Source organism: Manacus candei, unplaced genomic scaffold (genome assembly GCF_025592945.1).
Source record: "Manacus candei isolate 608988 ecotype Guabito, Panama unplaced genomic scaffold, ASM2559294v1 h1tg000008l, whole genome shotgun sequence".
NCBI classification, from domain to species: Eukaryota; Metazoa; Chordata; class Aves; order Passeriformes; family Pipridae; genus Manacus; species Manacus candei.
Window position 1 is genome coordinate 7,925,742 of NW_026138056.1, and position 23,758 is coordinate 7,949,499.

Here is a 23,758-nt window from a genome sequence, read left to right on the forward strand (position 1 = left end):
GTTTGATCAATGATTTTTGTAGCTGTAAGTTAGGTTTTGGCTACTTCCTAATGCATAGTTTCTGGAAAAGAAAATGAAATATGTAGTTTGAGTTTACTGAAATAATTACTTGGTTAATTTGCATTTCATATTTTCATACGCTTGCACAAAACATGGTGCTGGGGGAAACTTGGGGCATTCATGGAGGCCTGTGTGCTTTTCAAGGCAACTGTAACAGCATCAGATGAAAAATAGTTTATTCCATGTTGAATTGACAGATGGGTAAACCAAAACTCTGAGAGAATAATGTTGTTCTGGAATTTAATGTTTAAAGCGTACAAAAAAGAGTGGCTTAGGAGAATTGAACGTAGAGGATGGGTTTGTGTGATCTACATTGGAGGAACTTGTTTAGGCTTCCTTTGTAGTGAGTTGGACGAAGTTGCACTAATATGTGATTTATCTCAGCTTAAAGCAGGAATCTAAAATAGGTCAGATGAATCGCTCTCTGAAGCGTCTGTTTTTCTCCTCCACATTTAAAGTGACCATCTCAGATATGGACAGCTGAAGTTCAATTAGGTGAACACATTTCTGACTGTCACATTTTAAGACCCAAGCTAATTATTGCTTTTTGTAGATGCTAAAGACAATTTGTTAAATAATACATTTTAAAAGGGCTTTTTTTATACAGTTGTGCCAGTTTGAGTGTAGAAATTTATGATGTGTTCCTAAACAAGTGTGTCACACTTTAGTACTTCAAAAATGTGGCCTGAAGCATAAATCTGCCATGTATGCTTTCTAGTTCTGCTTCTCTCTTGTGTTATTTTGGCTTGCATGGGGTAGGAACATGCACTCCTATCCCCATACGCAGGGCAAAAGCTGAGCCCAGGCTGAATGCTGTTACTTGCTTTGCTCTACAGGGACTTGTGTTCACTAGAGAGCTTAGCCTTGAAAGTGCAGAATACGTAAGTGAGTTTGGAAATAGTAATTGGCCTAATTTAAAACATTTTCTGTCAAACAATTTAGCTTATTAAACATTTTTAAAAAAATAGTTTATTTTTCTTGTGATCTATAAATAAACCTGCTTCTACTAGTAAACATTGTAGTGTATTCTGGGAGTTGATAGTGAATTCCTAGCAGATGAGTTAGCAGATGTATATTCTGTGCAACCACCTATAATTACACAGTAGCTATGGTTACCAGGTTAAAGGAATCATGTCCTGATGATGAACAGAAATAGATTGCAGCAGACTGGTTTGTTTCTTAAAAGCAAAATACTCAAGCAAAGTTCATGAGGTCTGAGAACATATGAGTAACAAACGTAAAAGCACACTCCCTTTACTGAACTGGTGCAGAGCCTGCTTTTTCAAATCCTTGTTTTGATATAACGTTTGGTTTTGCTTGTATGTAGTTGGAGAATTGGCACGTTCTAGCACATGCAGAATCACAGAATCCTTTAGGTTGGAAAAGACCTCTAAGATCATGGAGTCCAACAGATAATATGTTGCCTGGAAACATCAAAAGCACTTGAGTACATTTCCCAAAGGGAGTGCAGATGTTGAGGAGCTCAAGCCATATTGGTTTCAATGTAAAGGACAAAAGATTTAATTTTTCAAAAGTTTCCAAATGCTTTAGAACTGCAGTGGATTTTGTTGGATTTAAGGCCCTCAATCACATAAGTTTTTCTCATCATGTTGCTCTCCCTCTATGAATTATGAACTATGTATTCTGTATTTAATTGGAACAGAAGTCCTATAATGTCAGTGTATTACAGTGTAAAATAAGATTTTATGGAAAAACACTCTTCCTCAGAGTATGGATGCATTTAGACCTGGTCTTTTACACCAGGGAAGCTTTCCTAGGGATGCCAGTTGGATCAGTGTGATAGCCACTTTAAATTCTAAGCATATTAAGACTAACACTTTGTGCCCGATCTTTCTTCATTTTGTAAGCCTAGCTTACAAATTCACGGCTATGAGAGTGTACTCAGTGGGTCTGTTCACCTTGTTTTGCAGAATAACCAACCATGACTACAGAATCAGGATCGGACTCCGAGTCCAAGGATAAAGAGCAGGATCAGCAGGAGAGCCCTGCGCAGCAAGGGGCAGCAGAGACCCAGCCGCAGGACCAGCAGCAGCAGCAACAGCAGCAACAGCAGCCAAGTGAAGAACCTCAAAACGCACTCGAGCAGTTCTCAGCTGTGGCAGCACACAGCACACCAGTGAAAAAGGAGCAGGTAAGGGAGCCTGAGCATGCAAGTAGCTGTGTACCCGCTTACTGCTCCTGGGAAATAACAAGTCTGGTATGTTAGGAGGGGAAATATATATTCAGTGATGCATGGAAGGGTGTTTGATGTGATGCTGTAGATCTTGGCTGGCTGGCCTTTTGCATTTAAAGAATAATAGTTCTCACACAGAATGTTTTGAAGTTCATGGCAGGTATTTCTGCCTGCAGTGCTTAAATATAAGGCTAGTCTCATTAACTAAGCAGGAAACATCTTCGATCTTGCATTTGTGTTAGATAGCACACAGTGTCAGTTTTTGTGAAGCTGAAAATGTTTTCAGAGTTCATTTCTTTTGACACCTGCTGAACACTGATTTCATGCTTGCTTGTCTAATGTGTGAGCCATGAAGTCTGTGGTCCCTTAAGTTTCTCATGGTTCTGGAATAACTGCATTATAATTACTTGAACTATTCATGTAATAGGTTTCAGAAGAGCTATCGCGTGCTTTTCCATTTGGTTTATTGTAGCACTTATTAAATTTGCGGAAGCTGCTTTCTTCTTCCCGTTAATAATTTCCAGTCAATAGGATTAACAGACATTGTTCTTCATGGGTAACTGACCCACAAATAATGAGGTACCTGCAAATCACTTCACTTAGCTCCATAAGGTTATGACCCTCATCTGATCACATTCACCTTTGGAGAACCAGTCTCACTCCTCCTCTCTTCCATCCTTTAAAAAACTTCTGGCTGTTTGAAGTGGGCTTCTGTTATTTTACCTGACTGGAAGAGACAGTGCTAGTGAAGCAAGCAGGTGTAAGGTGTTACTTAAAATCAGTGTGAGTGCTCCTCTAGAAGCTCTCTGGGGCTGGCTGTGGTCTTGGGTTTTAAGCTTTTTTTCAGAAAGCTACAGCCCAAACTTAGTGTTGGTGTGGAAAAAATGAGCGTATGAGCAATTTCAGATACAAAATATTTTTGTATCTCACTCTGGTAGGCGTGCGTTACCTAAATGCTTGGCACAACAAATGTTTCTGGGACCAAATAAAAACAGGTGTCTAAAATCTTCCACCTCAAGAAGTAGACAGCAGGGCAGGATTTCTGCTGTTGATTGCTGTTGAAGTTCAGCCATTGGAAGAACTGAGGTTTTTTTTGAATCGCCAGCCATTTCTATTGTTGATAACCCTTGATAGCCTCACTCCATTGCCCACTAGACACCTCTCTGTTCTTGCTCCCACATCCACCAATTATGTGTTGGGACAATTTTGGTCTCTGAAATAGATCAGAAATTGCCTGTAATTATTTTGGGGGAAAGAAGCAGGGCTGCTTGTCCAAAAGAGGAAGGTGTTGAATAAACTGGTCATTAATTTAAAGTGTAATTTTATCAGTCCTAGGCATAAGTAGTATTATTTTATTTTTCCAGACATTTTCAGTAATCATTCCACTTCAAGTTTCTTTTCATCTTAAAAAAGTAAATAAACCAAAAAACCCCAAACCACAAAAGAAATCCAACCCCAAAATAACCACACACACAAAAAACCACCCCAAATTAGACACCAAAACTGTCCATCTTTTATATTAAGAGGTGTGAGTTTGCAGACCTGAGATGCTCTCATGTGCTGCGTGATCCCTTTCTTTCCCAAAGGAGATCACAGTGAGCTGGTGTCTGTAGAAGGCTTGATAGAAAAACTGGGTTAGTGAAAGGGATATGCGACACCTTCCTGTTGAGATTACCAGATTGAATCCAAATGTCCATGCTGTAAGCAGACTGCCAAATCCAACAGCGATGGTAGGCCCAGTACATTTCACAGTGGCTTAAGTGTCTGTATCACAGGAAAGAACCACTCAAAAGCAGCACTAAGAGACAAAGCTATTTGCAATGGTGTCATTAAAAAAAACAAAATTTGAAGCTGCTTGTTCTCTTTCTTGATGTCTGTAATTGTAGTGAGGAAATTGATTTTTGCTCTTGCTCATATGAGAGAACCTTGGGAAGAAAGATTTAAGTTACCAATCCATGAAAGTGTCTTTTGTCACCTTATACACATAAAAAAACCCCTTAAACATTTTAATGAAGAGGAAGAACCTTTCCATATTGAGATTAATAGTTATTAGAGCAATAAGTCCTTCCTATCAGGTGTAATAATGCAGCCTAGCTATATGCCTGCCTTCCTGTCTCTTTGAAAAAGAGAAGGTGGTATCACATGGGTTGGGCATCAATATTTCCAAGCAACTACCATAAGTAGGTGGGATTAATGTGTTGTGCAAGTGTGGTAATATCACTTCATATCCCAATGGGACGCTGTGAAGTAGCCAAGATCATTACTGCTGAATCCCGAGACTCCAAAGGCTTCCTTTGAGAGGAGGTGCAGCTTCAGAAGGGCTTGAACATACTGTGTCATAGATGAAAGAGGTTGTGCTCAAAAAATACAAACCCTGAAGCAACTTCTGGTGCACTAGAATTTAGTCGATGACACCAAAAATACTGCAAAAATATGGTACAAAAGTATCTTGGAGAAGAATTTAGAAGAAAATGCATCTACACTTGTGGAGTTCAAAATGATTCACTGTGTGCATGGATTTTTCACTGGCTATCTTTTTTTCCTAGATTCCAGAATGTCAGGTTTCTTTAGGAAGAAGGGTCTTAATACAGTCTGAAAGTACCTCAATGCCTGAACATGTCAGCATAGTTTGGGGTAATCTTCTCTAATAGTTCTTGGCATGTTTTTTTTTCCAGACAAATGAGAGAAAATCTTCTGTATGATTTTAACCTAGACACATTCCCCTGATCTTAATGTAAAAAGGGAACTTTAACAAACAAAATAACCTCAGTAATATTTTTAAATATTTATAAATAAACAAAACTCTGCTGTAGTCTTAAGTTACCAAGTGTCTTTATGAAGGAAAATAACTACTAGTCCATTAGGATTCCCAGAAATTACTTGCAGGCTAAATATAGTTCTCAAGTTTAAATGGGCGATGGGCAGCCTTGTTGTTGTGGGCTTTTCTCTCAAGCAACTTTTCTGTTTTCTTGTAAAAGATTAGTTAGTTCCATGTATCTGGGGTATTTCGTTGGTGTTTTTTTTTGTTGTTGGAGTGGAGTACTAACTCTCACATCAGAAATGTCACGAGCAACTGTGTATGACAGTGCTGCTTTTTTTTTCATCCCCAGAATGACTTCTGCACCCACATATAAGCACATGCAGCTTCCCTAGCAGATTTCTTTTAACAAAATGTACAGAAATCATCAGAGTCCCTCTGCCCATCAGCAGCAGTGCAGCTCTGCACAGAGGCCCTAGGAGGAGGTATCTTCAGTCTTTTTTATATCTCAGTGCACCAGCCTGGACCGCTTGCCAGCTGGTTGTGGAGGTGGTGGAAGGTTAGCTGGCCTCGAGCCTTGCTGTGAGCCCAGGGGGACTCTCTCTCTTTGTCACAGCTGCTGTGAGTGTTAAATGCTCAGCAAACAGCTAATCCACTGACATACTTTGTGCCTCCATCTCCTGACAGTCTTCAAGGTATGTTAGGACCTTGACATCCAGATGTCAAAGCTGATGTCCAAGTACTGGAAGGAGAAAGTCCTTTAGTGCTGGAGCTAGATGGGAGAAGAGATGGCAGGAGCTGGTCTGCTCCTGGGGAAGAAAATCCATGGCCTGGGAGATGTGGTGGATTTTGAAACCAGCTCTTGCTTTTTTATCTTTTAAGTTCCATTTTCTTCTAGCCTCCCCACCCAGGAAGTGCAGGAGACCATTGCTATGTCCTCTGTTGCAGAGAAAGTAGGACCGTGGGGTCTTGCCTCACCTCCTTGTAATTTGCTGGGGCTTTGGTTGGAGCTGGCACCTTTGGTATCACAGCCAGCCAGCTCCAAATTCCCCTTCTCCTCATTCACCTGAAGGCAGAGGGGAAGCTTGTGGCTTGTTTTTATGAAATCACTCAGGGACAGTTCACTGTGATTTAGCAGTACACTGTTGTTTCTGGTTATATGATTCAAGGTTGTTCTGGTCTCAATGCAGATTAAAGCCTTTAGATGGATTTGCTCCATTCTCATGAAGTCTGTTATATTCAATGAATGGAAACAGAGTTGGAGGGTTAATTTATAATATATTTCCAGTAATGCTTGTTGCTTATTTTACTGAAATAATTCAGAGCTAGAGCAGGGTGGGGTTTTTTTTTGCCTTGTGTGAGATAACAGAAAGACTTTTTTATTTTATTTAAACTTTAGCTTAAGTATTACTGCACTGCTTTTGAGGTTTTGTTTGGAATCTATCAGGACATAACTGATGAGAAGGGTAATGACTGCAGCACAGTGCTGTTACTAGAAAGGGTGAAATGCTGTAGAGCTGCTCTGGCTTTCATCTAGTGCCATGGAGAGAACCATGTGCTGCACTGTATCACGGTAACTCTTCAAATGGCCTTACTCTCAGATAAACCCAAACAAAAGTGACCATGGTTGTTTCTTCTTGCCCTTTTCCCCTGCAGTATATTTGTCTTTCAAATAGCACCTTTCTTGTCAGCCAGAGGGACTTAGTGGGCATCTTCAGAGAGCAAAATTCAGCATCTCATTCTGTACTTATCATCCATTAGTCAGCTGACTGCACATAAAAGTTGTTTGGTCCCTCACTTCCATCCTATTTGTTTAACCCTTTGCTCGGGTGCTTGGGTAGCCTTTTGCTCTCCCGGGCATGTCAGCATCCCCTTGTGAATTCACACTGTTAGGGGGGCATCCATGCCCTCATTCAGGGACTGATTTCTCACTGACAGCAAAATTAGTGCAAACCTGATGGTATTTTTCTATTCCGTATGGCACCATGGAAGCATCATATGATTTAATAGGTATGGGACTTTAAAATAATAGCTGGGAGGAACATGGGAAATCTTTCCAATAAAGATTGTCCTACATCAGGGGCTTTCTTGTCCAGGCCCCACACAAGGCTCAATTAAATGCTTGGGTGAAGGGTGCACAGTGTACTGCATGGCATGATTGGTTTATCTCACTTCAAAAAGTATATATATTTCTCTCTATAGGTCACAGAGAAAGAACAAGAGTTTGCAGCTACAAGTGCAAAACAGCTGGAATATCAGCAGCTAGAGGAAGACAAGCTTTCTCAAAAATCTTCATCTAGCAAACTCTCCAAGTCTCCTCTAAAGATTGTCAAGAAACCGAAAAATATGCAATGCAAAGTGACACTCCTGGATGGATCGGAATATGCATGTGAAGTAGAGGTAAATGGCTTTTTGTCTTCTTTTTTTTCAACTGTCCAGCAGTAAATAGTGGAAATTATATTTCTAATTTAAGCAAAAGGATGAATGTCCTGATATTTTGCCGGTGCCAAGCTCAGAGATGCTTTCGTTGTTTTTTCTGGACATTGAAGAAGGTGCACGGATTTGAGCTAGGTAAGGCATTCTGAGCACTCCCTGAAACAGCCAGAGACTTTGGATTAATTTTTTGTTGGCACATGCCACATCAGAATGCAGAAAACAAATTATGGGCAACAAAGCCCATAAACAAAGAAGGATTTTGATCCCATCGGGCTTTTCTTTTCCTCGGTACTCTGCTGAGTTGAGACTTACATTGAGTCATTGTCCATGCAGTAATTCTGACTATTGTGAGATGAGTAAGGGCATGAGAGATGTCCTGGGTAAGTGGGGGAAATTTCAGGAGCAAATAACAGTGGGAGTGGAGAGTTTTGTGTGCTTATCCATGTCTGTGAATCATAACTGTGTCTGAATGTTACTGGCAGAAAGATGCTGTGATTTTTCTGTAAGGAAACTTGCTTTCCCTGCTGAGACTCTGTCAGGAGCCTACTTTTGGAACAAATGCGCTCTTACTTAGGATCCAGCCTGTACCAGGGGGCAGACTCGTGCTAAGAGGATACCTTGCCTTGAACTCCAGAAGGCCCCAGAAAAGCAGAAAATGAGCACATTGATTGCCTCAGAGTAAGCATGACAAAATTCAGCATTTCAGAGTTGACCCATTTCTCCATTCACTCGTTGTCAACGAGATGATTTTTGGACAGTGGACTAGCCTGTCCTGAACCTGCTTCAGATCAGGAGGTCATGCATGCAAGGAAGGGGCTGATCCCTGGCTGAGCAGCGGATAGTAGAGGAAGGATGTGTGTTGGAGGGCTTGGCAAAGCCAACCCTTCTTTGAGTAACCTCAGAGTGCCATGGAAAAGAAAAGTCACCTGGGGAGAACAGGAGAGTATAAAGGCAGAGATTAAATAGTCTTCAGTCTTGAAAGGGGATTCCGAAGGAGCATGGAGAAGGAGAGAGCGTGGAGGAAAAAGTACCGACTGGGAGCCAAATCACGACATCTTTACGATCAGGTTGTGCTTGGCCCTCATGTCTGTCAGCTGCTCTCCTTTTAAGTGCTTTGGAAAATGACATGTGAGGAAAAGCCTTATTGGTTTTTATTTAACCCTGACTTTGCAGTTTGGGCCACATTTTGCTATGGTATGAGTGAGTTGCGAACAGAAGCTGGTATTTTACTACTCTTACAACAACTTGGCAGTCCATGCTGTTGAATATCTTAATTTCACTGGTTGAGCCCTCTGTTGTTTCCTTCAGTCTAGGACTAACTGTTTGGCCACATACCTTGTGACTATTAAATGGTCATTTCTTGACCTGCAGTCTCAGTTTGGTCTCTCAAGGATAGCATGTGAGCCATTAAGCTGGAAGAATGACTCATACTGGCTTTGATGTAAAGAGTCAAACTTGTTTCAGCTCTTGCCACTTGTTTGTAAAATGTGAGTCACTTTTTGGAATATAATCAAGCGAATTTTACCAAATAGGATTTCTATCGAGATCTTGTAGCAGGCTGAGCTTTATTGGAATCTAAGATGGTGCAGAAAGAGAGATTTGTTATGTCAGGTTTCCACTTATGCAAAAAATGTGAATAATAATTTCTGATAGGAAGTTGCACTCTTCCACTAAACTTGAGCTCTGTTGGAGTTGAAGTGTCAAAATGTTAGCATATGCAAGCCATCATGTTTTATTGCTTGTGAAATTTCTCTGCTCAGCAAGTTCCGAATAACTCTTGAATAATGTCCAGTATAAATTTTGTATGCATTTTTCTACTTAAATTGCTGAAATATTTTGAAGTTGTATTGACTGTCATCAGTAATCATTTTATCTGCTTCTAAGATGATCAGGCTGCCTTGGCAGAATGTAATATTGATGAGAATATAGCTCCTAAAAGGATGAATCCTCAAATGACAAAGCTGTAAGGCTATAATGATGAGCAGACTGTTGAAACAGAAGTTAGTTAGAAGGAACAAATATTTCAGGGAACAAGTGCAGCTGGAGTGACCTATGCATTTACTTGCCTTAAATGGGCAATTCAGACTTTGCATCCTTCCTAGGTGGTATTGTCAGTATGTTGTGTGTATGGAGGATGCAACTGCAGGTACCTCTCTGGCGCAGCCCACTTCAGCCCATCAGAACACTTTGTAGATCCCCAGGGGAGTCTACTTTCCATGTGCATAAAGTTTAGCTACAGCAAAAGGATACTGAGTCCAGCCAAGAGAAATTCTGTGACTTTCACTGTGCTTTTTCTCCTGAGGAGAAAAAAGTATATACAAAGGGAGTTAGTAGGGCAGAGAAACTGAGGGTCTGTCTCAGCAGACATCTCAGGAAATCATGTAGGAGGCTGAAGGTGAAGTTCTCCTACAAGAATTTTGGATAATAACAAAATTCTGTGGCTGTTTCACAGAAACTCAGTGCTGCAGCACGAGAAATACATCTGTCATGTTTCAGAAAAATGCTGTCATATTTGAAGGCTCACCTACAAGTGAACTCACTGTATCAACTTAAATGGGGAAAAAACCCTATACATGCACATCTCTCTCTCTATATATAGATAGATATATGAAGTATACTGAGACACCCAACAAGTTATGGAGGTCAGTAAATTCACCAAGATTAATTCTTTAAAAGAAAGGTGAGAGGGGCAGACAACACATGGCAATCAGATATTTAATACTTCCATTCCTTGTGTTCAACCCACTCAGCTGCATCTTTTGGAGTGGACAGTGACCCAGGGTAGGAATGTGACAGTTGGTGAATGTGAGTCAGAAATGTCATCCTATTTTGTCAGCTCCTGTCTTTCAGCTCTGTGCGTATCGTGCTTCTATCTACTGAAGGCTGCAAAGCAATGTAATCTAGAAGGACCAGAAACTTAGAAACCTAATTTTGAGCTAGAATTATAGCTCTGTCAGTGAATCTTGGTTTGGATGCAGGCCAGGTATTTATCTCTCCAGAACTGCATTCTCTAGTCTGGGAGTTGGGGATCATTATAGAATCCATCAGTTACTCTACAGAGCGGTTTGCAAATGACAAATGCTTTTTATATATGTTAAATATTAATGTCATTTAAAGGAGCTTATTGCTCTCCAGTAGAGTGCAGCTTGCAGCTTGTCAATTATGTGTTCATCCAGTTAATGACCTGGCAGCCGACGTGGCACATACTCTCAGATTGAAACACTTCTGAGGCAGGTTTGGTTAATCCATTATCTTCTTGGTGTCCTTTGTTTCAGAAGCTCCTCTTTATTGTTCCATATTTAATTCTGAGCCTCTTTGCTGCTTTCTGCTGTATCTTTCAGTCTCTCTCACATTTAGTGCTTTGCATTTGTGACACTGGGAGTTTTCATATTGTATGAGATGTATCTAAAGGGAAAATGTAGAGGAACTAACTTAAAAGCTGAGGTTAACAGGGGTTCGTCTAATGTGGTATCCATTCAGTGAAAGGATCTTAAGCAAATGCCAGGTAAAATCCTTCCCTTGAGGCTCTGCAGTGTTACTGCCTGTGTGCTCTATCTGTCCTGACCCAGAAAGTCTTTCATGCAGTAAGACATTACAAGCCAAAACCAGGTTAAGTAGGTAACCCAAACCTGTTCATTCATCCTCCTCCAAAACCATAAAACACCAGTGCTGCCATCTCTACCCTTTCTGCTGTTCTTGTCCAGAAACCTTCAGATGGTAGTGGCAACCTTATTTCAGAGAGGGGTTTCCTTTTAGAGGTGGGATGGCCACCTAATGGTGCCTCCCTTTCCCAGGGAAGGCTGTTGGCTTCTGGAGAAGAGATATTTGCTGTACACAGGCATTTCCCCAGTACTCTGTTAAAGAAGAACAGCCTCAGGGTGGCTGTGTGTTTCTCCAGTGTTGTGAGCAAGCTGGAGCACTCAGTCACAGGAGTTGACGCAGTCTGCTCAGAGGAATACTGAGTGGTGGTATCCACCTAAATGTCCACCCCTGCTGCAAGCGGTTCTCCTTGGCCTCTTCACTGTCCTCTCTCAGCCAGCATCAGGCTCAGAAATGTCGACTGTCAAAGAGACCATAGCTGTGGTCAAAGGTGCACTGCAAAAATTTAGCTGAAGACTTCTGTGTTAAGCAAGCTAGACCTGTGCTTTGCATTTTTTTGTTTGAAGAACCAAAGATAAAGCAAGATCAAAGACTGCTAAAACCTTAGAAAAGACAATGAACAGACTAGTTCAAGTTTTTTCTAAGATACAAAAAACCAAGCAAAGTAACTTATTTCTGGGTTTCATCAGCTTTAAGTAGGGATACAGTTATGCTTTTTCTGGGATTTATTTCCCTCCTTGTTCCACTCTGCCCCATTTCAATTTTCTGTTATCTAGACTATTGCATTTTAATTAAAAGATGCAAGTGGAACCAGCTGTTATGCTCTCCATTACACATAGCCTAATTTAAAGTGTCTTCCTAAAACAAGTTGGAATTTGTATTTGTTTCTGCTCTAAACATGTACATGTTATTATTCACAAAGTGAGATCAGTAATCTATAACATAATCTGTCTAAATGGTAGAATGGTAAAATAATGAGATTTCTTTTTGGTAGGCTCAGCTGTCTGAGCCCATTGGTAATTTATACTCTTTCGTCATTCCTGTACCGCTCAGACTTTCTTATTGTGCAGACCACCAGTAAATTAAAACAAATGTTTCCATGGCAGCCTGTCTGTGGCATCTCTGCAGCCCTACATCAAGCAGTGAGTTGACGCAAGATTTTGATAAGCTGCAGAGCACATGGAAAGCTTACATCTCACAAAGCATTACTGCTACCCCCACGTCTGGGTGAGTGGAGGTCAGCTGAGGTAGGAGGGGACTGGCAAAAATACACTATTTATGTTTGGTTGTTGGGTTTTTTTCCTCAAATTTTCTCAGTCACACTGCCACTGGGATCTGGGCAGTGGTTGGGTGTCCCATGCTGTAGCCGCTGCTATGCCTTTGTGATGAACCTCTGGTCACTTCGTCCCCAGATGGGGGGGACATGTCCTCCATGATGGAGACACCACTTTCTTAGTGGGTTTCCCCACATCCTCAGGTAACATCAGAGTAGCGTACTTGAGTTGAAATGGCAAACAGTTTTGTTTCCATACATTTGAAACCAGGATTTGTAACATGGACAGAAGCCGACTGGAGTAAACAGGTCCCTTTCTGCCCTATGCAAGTATGGGCTGGCACTCCTTTTTGAAGGCAAAACAGAGGTGAAATAAATGGATTCTCTAATAGGTTGAGATATCGCATTTTGCATGAATTTCTCTTTTTGCTGTTAAAAAGTGAGAGTACATGGATGCTTCTTTAAAAAATAAGTTATTAAAAACTGTCATAGGACAGGCTTGAAGAGTTGAGAACAAGAGGACTTATTTCTGCACTGCCTGAAATGAAAGGGAGTTGTTGCTGGCTTCAATGCTGTGTGTGCTGCTTTTCCTGCCCTGCAAGACTCCCTCTGGAGGAAAAATCCTCATGTGTTTCTGTATGACAGTGGGGGAATGCATGGCCCCGTGGTCCTCCTCTTTGCACAGTGTCCGTGCTAACCCTTCCGTGGGAGCTGTCTCAGCATGGACCTGCTTTTGCATGGGGAGTTAATAACATTGAATTTCTCATCCATTTTGAGGTAGGCTTTAAGGTCAAGAAGGAAACCTCTGTAATAGGATGCACTCTGATTTCTGAAGGATACAGTTTCAGTTGCCCCCTGCACATTTTAATTGTTTAATGAATTCCACACAGTCTCTTGCAAACGGCTTTACATGTGAAACTGATTACTGAATGCAAGAGGGAATTTTTTTAGTAAGTCTTTTCCTTTTGACCTACTCGTTGCTTACATTTCACTTAATTTAATATGAAGACTTTTGTTTTGGGTTTTGTTCCTTCCCCAGGACGTGCTTCAGTAAAAGTGACTGGGTTGAGAGGCATCAATGCCGTTACACAGCATGTTTTCTGTCCCCAGACCTTCTAATTAGGGCTGACTTGGATTAGCCAAGGGATTCACTTAAGATCTATGTTACCTGACACATGTCAGTAGGAGTCTAAGTATTGCCTGAATATGTTTCAGCTGAATAAAGTTAATGTACAATTCTTCTGGCTTTCTTTTTCCAAATACCATAGGCACCTTTTTATGTCTTAAAATACTCATCAATTCAAGAAGCACAATAATCTGAAAATCGACACCAATGTTATCCAACTCATGATAATCAACTGTGAGGCTGAACTGAGAAAGGTTTTTTGCTTAAGCTTCGTAATTGAAACAAAAATAAAAATGTTGGGACTCTCTTTTAGTGATGTTTATTATTACTATTTCACTGAAGCTAAAGAAATCTTTATCAAAACAAGTCACGTCAGGTTAAGCTAAGCCTTTTGGAAATACCTTGAGGCTGAGGGAGGATATTGGTGTGGGTCTGGACCATTTCTTCCTCACTAGGAGAGGCTCAGCTCCCTGACACCTTCTCACAGCTGGAAACATCTGGGCTGTGTGGTATTCAGGGAGAAGGTCTCTTGTAATCTTGGTAGCAAAACACCTAAGTGGTGGTCTCTTGCATTTTCTCCAGTTAATAGACAAGTATTTTAGAGACTGAATGAGAAACCAAGAATTAAAACCAAGTAACTTCTCCAAATGTCATACCAAGTGAACAGCAGGTTGGGCTTTAAATTCCACCTTTTGGCACAACAGAGGACATGACCACAATCAAATGCCAGAAGCTTAAAATAACAAAAAATAAAAAAAGTTGTACGAGTCGTCTCTACATCTGTTTTCTACATCCAGTCCTCTTATCTCTTGCCTTTTGTTAATAGTTTCTGAAAGTGATTTCTACTGTGAAATGAAGGACTTAGCAGGTAAAAATCTTCATTTTGATACTTTGGCGGTGCCAGCTATTTTTCATAGTGTTGAAAACTATTGAGAGGGGTCCACCTACATTGACAAATAGTTTCAGCTACCCTGAAGCTGCATTTTCTAGGGAACAAATGGCTAGCTGAAAACTTCCTACTGAAATATTGCCTCTGGTCCCCTTCCCCTGGGGCACCAGTTGGACATAAGCCAGACAACAGGAGCTTGTTTACCATCTGGTGAAGTTGTTAAAAAAACTGGTTTGGTCATGCACACTCAAACAGAGGTACTGCAAGGCTCATTGCTTGTTAATCTGTTTGCAAGAGCCTAGGAGAGGATGATCTTCCACTTGCCCTTTATCCCAGACAGATAGATGTCTGGTGGCTCCAGGGGTCCTGTCCTTGTCATTGTCCTTGCTGATGGCCTCACCAGGGTGAGACTGTGTCACTCCCTTCATGTTTGTCTTCTCCAGGCTTATTTCCTGGGGTGGTCCTTGCCTCCAGCTTCTTCCTGAGTGTAGCCAGCACTCAACCTCCACACATGTTTTTTAAGCATTGCTGGAAAGTAAATCACAAAGAGTGGATGAAGGGCTTTGCTTATCCTTTTCCCTTTCCCAAATGGATACTCAGATTTTAAAGCTTCTTGCTGTTTGTGAACAAATGTGTACATTCCCCCATCTATCCCATGCCCATCCAACAGAGAAGTTGCTGATTTTCATGTCACTGCCCAGTCATGCTCCTGCCAAGCTTTTGTGCATTTTGTCATGTTTCCTGCCCCATTTCTGTGTCACTGAAGTGCCTGCTACTTGCTCGAGCTCCCAACTGAGCTGTCTAAATACATCATCAACTCTGTTGCTAGTTGCTCCAATTTATAGGTGCTGTCCCCATGTTAGCAATAAGAGTTGCTGTTTCGAGACCAAAACCAAGTAAATCTCACTTTATTATCATTCCCTAACTATATTAGCTTGTCATATAAAATCCTAATGCCTCATATGGGAGATATTTTTTTTCCCAGCTGAGCCCCATGCAGTGTTCACTGGGCTGCTTTTATGTTTTTTACCCGTGTCTGTTGATACAGTGAACAAAACACCAGAGACAGGACTGGGTGGTGAGGAAATATCTGCTTGCAAAGCAAAGTGTTGATAGGCAGCAAGGTCTATCTCTCATGGTTTATCTTGCTCTGACAGAAATGATTTTGATCTGAAGTGGATAAAGCTTGGATGTAGCTTGAGAACAGGCTATGTTAGTTTTCTTCACAACCCCAGCACTGATGGTGTAATACGAAGGTACCTCAAATCTAAAAGGTTCATCATCCTGCTGCCTCTCCTGCCTCAAGAGCATCTCTCTTTGCTGTGGTTTCTGTGCAATGTATTTTTTTTTCACTTCAACCTGGCAATGTAGGTCAGGGAGAGCTCTGTGGCTTTAAAATTCATATGGCAAGATTACTCTGTAAATCGGACTATGTTGACAGTGGAGCTTTTTTCAACTGAAAGTAAACAAAATGTTTATGGTTGGTTGTTGTTAATGTCTGCCAGGAACTATTTATATTATAGGTAGTGATTGGTTCCCCTTGCTCACTGTGACACTACTAGGCTTGTGCACAGTTAGTTAGCAGTTAAGAAGGAGAGATGAGCGTTTGCTGAATTGGCTCAAGTATAGGTAGAATAAGGAAAATATTTATATTTATAACCTCCCTGGAAAAGCTTCAGCTGCTTTACTGAATCCCAGGAGACCCATCTGAGTTACTGCAGAGTGTTTTGCGGAAGATGGTAGGGCAATCAGGAGGCATTAAGCCAATGGATCAGCTGCACATTTAGCTAAAATCCGAGCCCAAACAATCTGTGTTCTTAAGAAAGCTGAGTGAGGGGGTTACTTTCTCTGTTGAAAAGCCTCTAGAAATGTGGAATACTGTTTATTATTTTATGTCATCATTTAGCAAATGTGTGAGACTAATCAGTGCTGAGAACAGAACTGCTGATTGAGAAATTGTGTCCACTATTTTTGTATTCATTTATCAGAGAGTAGTGCTCATAAGCTGTTACCAGATCTCAGTTTATACAGTATGCATTCTGTTGATGCACTTGGGATGCATTTGATAATCATCGTGTTTGACAGGTATTTCTGTAGTCATTGCGCGCAGGCAGACATGGCTTTTGCATTTCCATGTATAAAAGCATGTTCCAGAGTGTTTGTTCTTTCTCAGGTGCCCCCAAAGCAGTTGCATTGCCGTGAGTGAAGTGCCCACTTTTTTCCCAAGGACGCAAACTGTGTGGTGCACTTGTCGGTATGCTAGGAGCTCATGTGATGCCAGTGCTGGTGTGATCTCTGCTGCTGATGTAGAAGGCAAAAACCCTAATTTGGTTTGATGCCAGAATCGGGACTAGGTCACCAATCTTCTTACTGAGGTTTAGCAGTCCTCTGGGTTTTTTTAGATTAGTGCTAGCTGTTTAGGATTGCAAGCTCAAACGGCATTAAAGAAGGTTGCCCCTGATAAAAACTATGTCATATTATACAATGTCATTGACATTTGCTGCAGGTATGTAACTGCAGCATGGACAGTGTTACATATTTATCTGTTTATCTAAATACTTCATTTGCAAGAGTCAGAAAAGGTTATTTTCAGGAATGGTAATACATTTCAATATGGTATATTAAGATAAATATCAATAAGCTGATAAATTATAGTACTACCATAATGGGGGAAAAAAGAAAGTGATCAGTCATCACTGTGTGTCAAAATACCTCCTTGTCTCCTGGAAGTTTCCTTACGTGGCATTCATTTGTATGTGCACAGCAATATAAGATAGGGTCTAAATTAAAAAATCAGAGATAAGCAGAATAGTATTGAAGTTTTTATTTCAAACTATTAGAACATATTAGTCATTATGACATTCTATGCAGGTTTACACATAAAAAAGTTAATAAAGAAATAGGACATTTGGAAAGGTTGTACTGGCATGCAGCCTTCAGGAAAAGCATTTCCTTATATGAAATATATTCACATTGGGGAAAAAAAGTCTTTTTAGTGCAGCTTTCATTCAATGAAATCTTTTTGAAATTGCTTCATTCTTAGTTTTTCCCCACTTTTGACTAAATAGTTTATTCAGTCGATTGTATTTGAAACTGTGACTGGAGTAATTTCTAAGTACAGTTTACCACTGAACTGTGGAAAACATTAAGCTGTACTTCTTTTTGAGGACCAAAAAATGAGTGTGTTTCACTTTGAACCTTTTCTTTTTATTGAGCATATTTTTTTTCTTTTGTGACCTGAAAGGCTGGCAGAAATATCTTGTTCAGTATCTCCTACATATGCTGGCAAACTGCTTTGGAATTGAATGAGAGCATTCTGTCCATCCTAGGGATGTATGTGTCCTTATAAATGTTCATTTATGAACCTTTATTATTATTGATTACATGTTATATTATGAGCATATTAATTTATGAACATTTATGTGTCCTGCTCATCCAGCGGAGGGTAACAAAAATGCTCTAGAGAGCTGGAGCACCTCTCCTATAAAGACTGGACTGAGAGAGTTGGGGTTGGTCAGCCTGGAGAAGAGAAGGTTCCAGGGAAACCTCATTGCAGCCTTCCAGTAGTTAAAGGAGACTTACAGAAAGGAGGGAGAGAGACATTTTTACACAGGCAGATAGTGATAGGACAAGGGGGAACTGTTTTAAACTAAAAGAGGCAAGATTTAGGTTAGATGCGAGGAGAAAATTCTTTACTGCGAGGGTGATGAGACATTGGGACAGAGAAATTGTGGATACCCCATCCCTGGAAATGTTCAAGGACAGGTTGGATGGGACTTTGAGCAACCTGATCTAGTAGCGTTTAGGTCCCTTCCAACCCAAGCCATTCTGTGATTCTTTGATTTATAATACTTTCCATATGCCAAACCCATTTTTTTTATGTAGGAAACGTAAAATAGTTGGAATAAAAAGACGAGATTAGTAATTTCTTTTATCTTTAAGCTTTTTTCTCTTTGGGTATTTGTTGTTTGCTTTGTCACTCCATATATCTTACTTCTGTCTTTGGTGTACAGTGTTGTACAATAGACTTCAGCAAAGGTTTTGTTCCATAGCAGAAATTACTTACTTGAAAATGTTTTGTGTGATGCCAAGAACATCACTCTCAACATGCTGAACTTTCTGATGAATTTCTGAATTTCTGAACTTTCAGATGAATTAACTGTTGTTGATGTTCTGGAACTGCCATTGCCATTTTCGGCAAGCACAGCAGGGGATGTAGATGTCTAAATTCCAGTTGTTGTCATATTATGCTTACAAAAGTTTTTATCACGCACATTACACATGTAAGATTTAGTTCACTAAACCAGCAGAAAAGTTGCTCTTTTTCTGCCAGTTAAGACTCCACGAAGGATTCTCTGTCCTGTTCTTCTTTCTGGATGCTCCTCACTTAGCTTCCTGCTGGGGACTTCAGTTGAGAAATGATAGATTTGAAGGAATTCAGGGTTTCTTTTCTCTTCTGTCATCTTTCTTCTTCGCCTTCTTTTCCCTGTGGAGAGAAATTGTGGAGAAGTGTAAACAGCACAAGAGCAAATCCTTTGAAAATGCAAATTAAAAGTGTGTAGAAGTGAAATGAAGTTAAACTTCTTTTGAATTACTTCTTCCATTTATCTTTCTTGGGAAAAAAAGAAAAAACTATTTGCCTTTTTTTTTTTTTCAGCATTATCTGGCCAAAAGTGCAATGATTAGCTTCTAGAATTTCCTTCATATCTTGACCAACTCAAAGTCTTTTCAGAAAAAAACCATGTGAAATTTCATAGTATGTTGATTATTATTTCATTCATTGATTAAAATGTGCTTCTTACCAGAACAGCTTGTGTGAGTTTTGGATCTCTCATTGGCTCTCCATAGATGGGGAAGCAATGTGATGTGACCAGGAACTTCTCTGCATTTGGAACCACACTGAATTCACTTATAAATTTGCATCTGTTTGTATGCATATATTAAGTGCATTAAATTTTACATATTTGCCTATGCATATTAATTTATTACATATATGTGATGTTAAGATCTCTCCCCCAGAAATGGGGTTTCTCAATATAAAAGTGATCTTGGAAGTTTGGTCACTTTAGCTTGCAAGTCATGAGTATTTGCAGAAGTAGTGGGGTTTTTTTTCTGGGATGAGGCATATTTTTGGGTAAGTTGGGTAATTCACAAGGAAAGAATGAGAAAATGTGCTGTCAGGAGGCTGGAATTCAGCAACTCAGCGACTCAGCTGGGGGAACTTTGGGAAGAGAGATCTCACTGCGGTGAGAACAAAGTATAACCACTTAGTCATTTTCACTTGTTTGTGTTGCAAGAATTGCAGAAGCTGTAACAGGGGAGGGAGAAACTTCTTGTATGTTCTAGCTATTTGTTGCTGTATACATTTTAACTTTTGCAGGTGTTTTCCTTGTGTTTGCACAGAGGAGACTACTGTGCAGACCATGTAGTGTAAAAGCCAAAGTGTCAACCAAAATAAATTGCAAAGAGTAATTTAAATTGAAACAGTGAAATGAAATAAAATCAGTGGTCTGGGCACAGTTGGTATCTTTTTTATCAGGCATATTGCAAATGAAAAAAATTAACTAATGGTTCCCTACCAGAAAGAACAGGGGAAAAAGAAGAGGTTAGTACAACCACATGCCAAAATACATTACAGCATGCAAGGCTAGAGCCAGCCCATACATTTATACAGTGCATTGTTAAGATTCATTGGAAAGTGCAAATGCTAATTAGGAATGTGAACCAGATAACCTCAACATCAGTTCGAGTCCAATTATTCCTACTGGGATTTCATGATACAGATCTGTTTGTCCTCCTTGCAGCAATTGTGCCCAACTAGAGTTATTACAGTAATTGCATGGAGTTTGATGCCAGGCTAGTGCTAGTGTGACACTGCTCGCTGGCAGCTTGGCAGCTTTTCCGAGGAAAGCGGCAATGTCATTTTTGCATATGTATTCGCGCAGAAAGATACGTGCAAACTCCATTTAAAATTCAGGTCCACAGCTGTGATACTTGTTCGTCTTGCTGTACTCCTTGACGAATCAGAAAGGGAGGTAGAGTTTCAGTCCATCAGGGTGCCCTGACTTTGAAGTTACTGTGCAGTGGAGATGATGGTTATTGGTGGCAAAAATTAATCCTGTTGTAGCTGTTTGGTTGCAGAAGTCTCTTCTCTCTTCAGATTTTCCCTAGCACTGCAAAATTTGGTCTGAATGTGATCTCTTGTAATTGATTCCATGCTGCAGGCAGCTCTTGCTCCGCATTCTGCACCCACATGAAACTGCAGTATCAAATGCCAAAGTAGAGCCACCCCTAAATGCATCGCTTTGCAGACTGCAATAGTTTAATTTCTAAAAAGCAGAGAGGGCTGTTTGCTGCTCTTCAACTCCTCCTGTATCCCTATCAGTGAGAGGAAGGTAATCTGCAGAGGTGCACAGGGATCCCAGTGTCATGACCGTGTATCACGGTTTGGAGGGACTGGGGAGGCCCCTGATGTGAGCAGGGCAATGGCTGGTGCTGGGTCAGGCCAGCTGTGGCAAGGCCTTGAAACCTTCTGAGAACAGAGACTCTTTGGCCCTCCTGAGCTACCGGTCCTAGCATGGCATTGCCCCTCCAAGGAGAAATCTGTCAGACAGAGGGTTAGGTTCTGTCTGGAAGAAGCTCAAGTGTGACAGATCCTCAGCATGGACACCTCTTTGCTGGAATAAAGCTAGAAAAAACAACTGGTCCTGTAGGTTGGAGGTTACCCCAGCAAGCGAAAGTGGGTCATTCAGGGTGAGGTGCAGCAGAAGAGAGGCTCAGGCTGCATCATCAGTGGGTGCCAAAGTGCCCTGCAGGAAGACTGCAAATGGTTGTGTTTCAGGACAGGCCACAGCAGCTTAAAGGAGACATTTTGGAGAGGTGGTGCCTGCTGGCATGGGGGAGCCAAGCCTACAGTCTTGCACAGAAATAAAATTTGTCCCTTGGAGGTGCCAGTTCTGAATCCTGATAAATTTTCCTCTGGCACAACTGGCTTCCAGTCTGGGAAGCACCATCCAGCACATAACATTTGAAATCTTTCTGATCTCGTCCCTGTATCTTACTAAATACCAAAGAAATTTCCTGGGGTCTTACTAGTACCTGTATGACAAGAAAGTTGGTGTCACATCTTTGTATTAAGTTGTTGGTTGCTCATTTTCTACGTAATTTTCCCCTTTGCTTGTCACAGTACAAGAACATACGGGTTTGGTAGCTTGGTTGCTGCAATACAGGTTTTTTAATTACCTGAGGGTCCTGATGGGCAAAAAGGTGGAAGAAAGTCAACAATGTGCCCTGGCAGCACAGAAGGCCAGTGCCATCCTGGGCAATGTTACCAGAAGGTCAAGGGAGATCATCCTTCCCCTCTGCTCAGTTCCTGAAGTGCTGAGTCTGGACCTGGACTCCCCAGTACAAGGCAGACATGAACATATTGGACAGAGTCCAGCAAAGGGCCACAGATATTACGAAGGCCCTGGAGCATCTATTTCATGAGGAAAGTCTGAGAGCTGGAACTGTTCTACCTGGAGAAGAGAAGGCTCTGGGGGGATCTTAACGACGTCTATCAATATCTGATGGGAGGAGTAAAGAAGACGGAGCCAAAGTATGCTCAGTGGTACCCATTTGCCAGGACAAGAGGCAAGGGCCACAAAGTGAAAGATAATAATTTTCATTTAAATGGAAGAAAAAAAATTACCATCATAGTAAATATCATATCATGGTCAAACACTGGCACAGATTTCCCACACAGGCTGGAAGTCTCCATCCATGGAGATATTCAAAATCCAAGTGGACACAATCCTGAGCAACCCGCTGTAGGTGGAAGGGCGGGTGGACTAGGCAATCCCCAGAGGTGCCCACCAGCTTCAGCCAATCTGTGGTTCTGTGATTAACATGCAGTACGTATTTTATGGCTGGAGTTACAATGTATCAGTAACAAAGGCTTGAATGTTTTCACTTGAATAATGTTTGTGTATTATAAGTAGGTTACAGCTTATGGGCTTAATCATAATAAAGGAAAACTTTTATATTTTTTTTTCTGCATAAAGAAATACTGAATATTTTACTCAAATGTTTGCCAGTGAGAATAATTGACTTTATAATAATCTTGTTATCCAGAGAGAGCTAGGACAGAAGTACTTAATTTTTGAGCTCCTCATTGTTATCTTGTTCTGGTGGTATAATGGAGGGATATGGGCTGAAGAAGCTGATGTTGAAAGGTTTGAGCATGAACTGTTTCTGGAGAAGACAACTAGGGGAGACCTTCAGTCTTGGAGGGAGGGAGAAGTTCAGTTCCAAAACCAAAGAGAAGCTGGTGAGAAGAGAGGCTGCTTCTCCTTTCCCTTGTGTGTGTGTGGGAATTGCTGGCAGGCACAGGCTTGCCAAGTTTGCTGCTGCTGGCTCCTCTCACTAGGAGCTTGACCAGGAGGCTGTTTATTCCCATTCCAGCTTCGAGAGAGCCCTGGCCTTTATAGACCTGCAGGGATGAGACTGTGAAAAGCGTAAAGTTTTTGCTCCCAGACCTTTGTGTTCATTTATACCATTAAATCTATGTTTTGTATTTTCTCTTTTCTTGATTTGCCTGAGCTTAAGCAAAGTGTCTTTTTTCACATCTGCACATTTCATTTCATCCCATTCATGCCTGAAAAATATATAAGAGTATTTTTAGTGGAGACTCTTGCAATATATGCCTTTCAGAAAAGCTCTTCATTTACAGGGCCAGTATTTTATAGCTCGAAGTCTTCTTTTTTTTTTTTTTTTGACTGCTGAGAATTGATTGGCATTTTTGGGATTAACTTATGATCCACAGTAACCAGCAGACTGTCAATCTTTCATCGTCTTAGACTTGTCATTTCAAAATGATAGAAAGCAAAGGTTTAGGATAGATTGAGGAGCTGTATGAATTTGTAAGCTGACCTTTCTCTCCTCCTCCACTCTGTCCCTGCCAAAGCAATGATACCCGTGTCTTTCTTGGCATGGTTATTTGGGCACACAGAAAAATAAAAGCAATTAGCAAGAGCACAGGAGGTCTGTTTAGTTTCTTTAATTATATATTCCTAACTAAACCTCTTAATTTCCCATGAATTTATGCAGTACTTTCCCTTCACTATATTTCTGTGCAATGATGGTTTAGAAGCAGAGTGTGCCTGCTCATACCACATGGGTGCAAAGTGGCAGTGCTGCCAATATACAGGTCCATGAGGATTTCTTTTGGCTTTTTCATTAGCGCAGCAGGGGTGGCTCCATTGCAAGGCAACCCCCACTCCTCAAATGACCGGAGTCGTCTAAATCCTGCTCCTGCAGGTCATCTCTGACCTGGGACAGCGGTCAGAGGCTCATCTGTCTGGATGCTGATGGGCGTTTCTGTGGATAGTGGGAAGGGAAGTGGTCCTAGTAAGGCTTTCTCTCAGCTATCACTAGTTCCTACC

The 23,758-nt window shown here is 40.9% G+C and overlaps 1 protein-coding gene across 33 annotated transcripts in view; it reads left to right on the forward strand.

Moving 5' to 3' along the window:
• EPB41L3 (erythrocyte membrane protein band 4.1 like 3) overlaps positions 1–23,758 on the forward strand; it is a 141,469-nt gene that overhangs the window by 74,532 nt on the left and 43,179 nt on the right. For 31 of the 33 annotated variants that reach the window (XM_051772849.1, XM_051772767.1, XM_051772839.1 and 28 more), the window contains 2 exons: positions 1,992–2,212; positions 7,215–7,412. In XM_051772849.1, the coding sequence (XP_051628809.1) occupies positions 2,003–2,212; positions 7,215–7,412 (408 nt within the window). In that variant the 5' untranslated portion in view covers positions 1,992–2,002. The remainder of the gene's footprint in view (positions 1–1,991; positions 2,213–7,214; positions 7,413–23,758) is intronic. The other 2 variants (XM_051772874.1, XM_051772862.1) reach the window with 1 other exon arrangement.